The sequence below is a fragment of the Sinocyclocheilus rhinocerous genome, unplaced genomic scaffold (genome assembly GCF_001515625.1).
Source record: "Sinocyclocheilus rhinocerous isolate Xijiao unplaced genomic scaffold, SAMN03320098_v1.1 scaffold1294, whole genome shotgun sequence".
Classification (NCBI taxonomy): domain Eukaryota; kingdom Metazoa; phylum Chordata; class Actinopteri; order Cypriniformes; family Cyprinidae; genus Sinocyclocheilus; species Sinocyclocheilus rhinocerous.
In genome coordinates this window covers 2,804,881-2,806,529 of record NW_015656157.1, presented here as the reverse complement: position 1 = coordinate 2,806,529, position 1,649 = coordinate 2,804,881, and the positions used below count along the sequence as shown (strand labels likewise).

At 37.9% G+C, this 1,649-nt stretch overlaps 1 protein-coding gene across 1 annotated transcript in view; it reads left to right on the top strand.

The window, feature by feature from the left end:
- The first annotated feature begins 578 nt into the window (after positions 1-578).
- Positions 579-1,649, top strand: part of LOC107719618 (nuclear receptor 2C2-associated protein-like) — a 4,688-nt gene continuing 3,617 nt past the window's right edge. The window contains exons 1-3 of the mRNA XM_016527100.1: positions 579-723; positions 857-947; positions 1,051-1,156. Coding sequence (XP_016382586.1) covers positions 686-723; positions 857-947; positions 1,051-1,156 — 235 coding nt within the window. The 5' untranslated portion in view covers positions 579-685. The remainder of the gene's footprint in view (positions 724-856; positions 948-1,050; positions 1,157-1,649) is intronic.

Sequence of the window (1,649 nt, the reverse complement as noted above, 5' to 3'; positions counted from 1 at the left end):
AAAGTCTCAAATACACAAAAAGCATTCAAAAGAAATTAAATAATCAATAAACAGGCCTGACGTTTCATTTCCATCCACTACTATACTATGACACTGATTCTCAGCAGGTTTTGCTTCAGGTTCCAGATTTTTGGACATCTAGTGGTAACACTACCAAAATTATGTATAATACAAAATTAAATAAAAATGTAAAACTAAAATGTAGTATAGGAAAACAAAAGCAGAAGCGAAGAATTTCCAAGTATCAAGGCATGCCATGATGCAGCCCGTCCATGTTGGCTTCCGCCTAATTTGGCTGCTTCTACCTTAATGATTCAAAAAATACTGTTGAGTTTGGATGCACAACCTTTAAACACTGATATGCTATTTCTAAAATAATAAAACAAAATAATAAAATAATAACATTTAGAAGAAATATTGTATTTACTTTAAATTCTGGATTGTTCACACGGAAGAGAGCCCAAAATTGGACACTGCAGTCATTCTGTGGATAATTAAGATTTTGATAAACGATTTGTAGGTTTCATGCACCTTGAACCAGTCTAGCAAAGAAAATGTGCCTTCATGACTAGCAATGGAGGAGTGACACTAACATCTAGCGGCAGAGAAGCAAATTACACTTGCCCTTACTGTCGTGGAATCACGCATGTCTCCATTTGCCCACAGTTGAGAGGTCGGTCTGAAGATGGCAGAGTCATTGATTTGTAACAACACGCAAAGCAGGTAGAAAAACGTGGGTTTTTACAACTAAATACTAATATATGTATATATTTTGTAAAACACATTGTTGGCTAGGCCTATTATGCTATATCAATGCAGTAGATTCAAACATAAAATGTGTTTCGGTCAAATACAGGGTGAGTTCTGTGCTGAACAGAGATGTCAAACAGTTCGGAAAGAAGTTCATGTTTGATTCCAATGAGGAGACGTGCTGGAATTCTGACCAGGTAAATTGGCCGAGCTGGTGCGACGTTTAGTGTGGTTTTCTCATCCTCGTAACCCATTTTACCAACTTATTATTATTATTATTATTATTATTATTTTAAATAGGGTGAATCCCAGTGGGTTGTCTTGGAGTTTCCACAGCCTGTGAAAGTGTTTGAGCTCAGGATACAGTTCCAAGGAGGGTTTTCGGGGAAATCTTGCAAATTAGAAGGTCAGTCAACGCAAACAACAGCTTTTAGCGATAAAACATTGAAAGACAGACTTACCATGAGCTCTGAGGTTGTTAAGGGACGGTATATGTTTATGTTGATGGAATAATATACTGTAATTGTGAAGTTTTTTCGAAGAATGTTTTAAAAACCTATGTGCTACAAAGGCAAAATCGCTGTTGCCATGAAAACCCGAAATCGCGGCAAAACGTTTACCGCCCACTCCCATGAAGCATTGCGAATATTTTCATTAACATATTTTATGTGTTTTTGTTCTATTTTGTACAATTTAAAATTTACCTGTCTTAATAGCCTATGTCAGGGCTGCCCAAACTCGGTCCTGGAGGGCCGGTGTCCTGAAGAGTTTAGCTCCAACCCCAATTAAACACACCTGAAGCAGCTAATCAAGCTCTTACTAAGCATACTAGAAACTTAAAGGCAGGTGTGTTGAGGCAAGTTGGAGCTAAACTCTGCAGGACACCGGCCCTCCAGGAC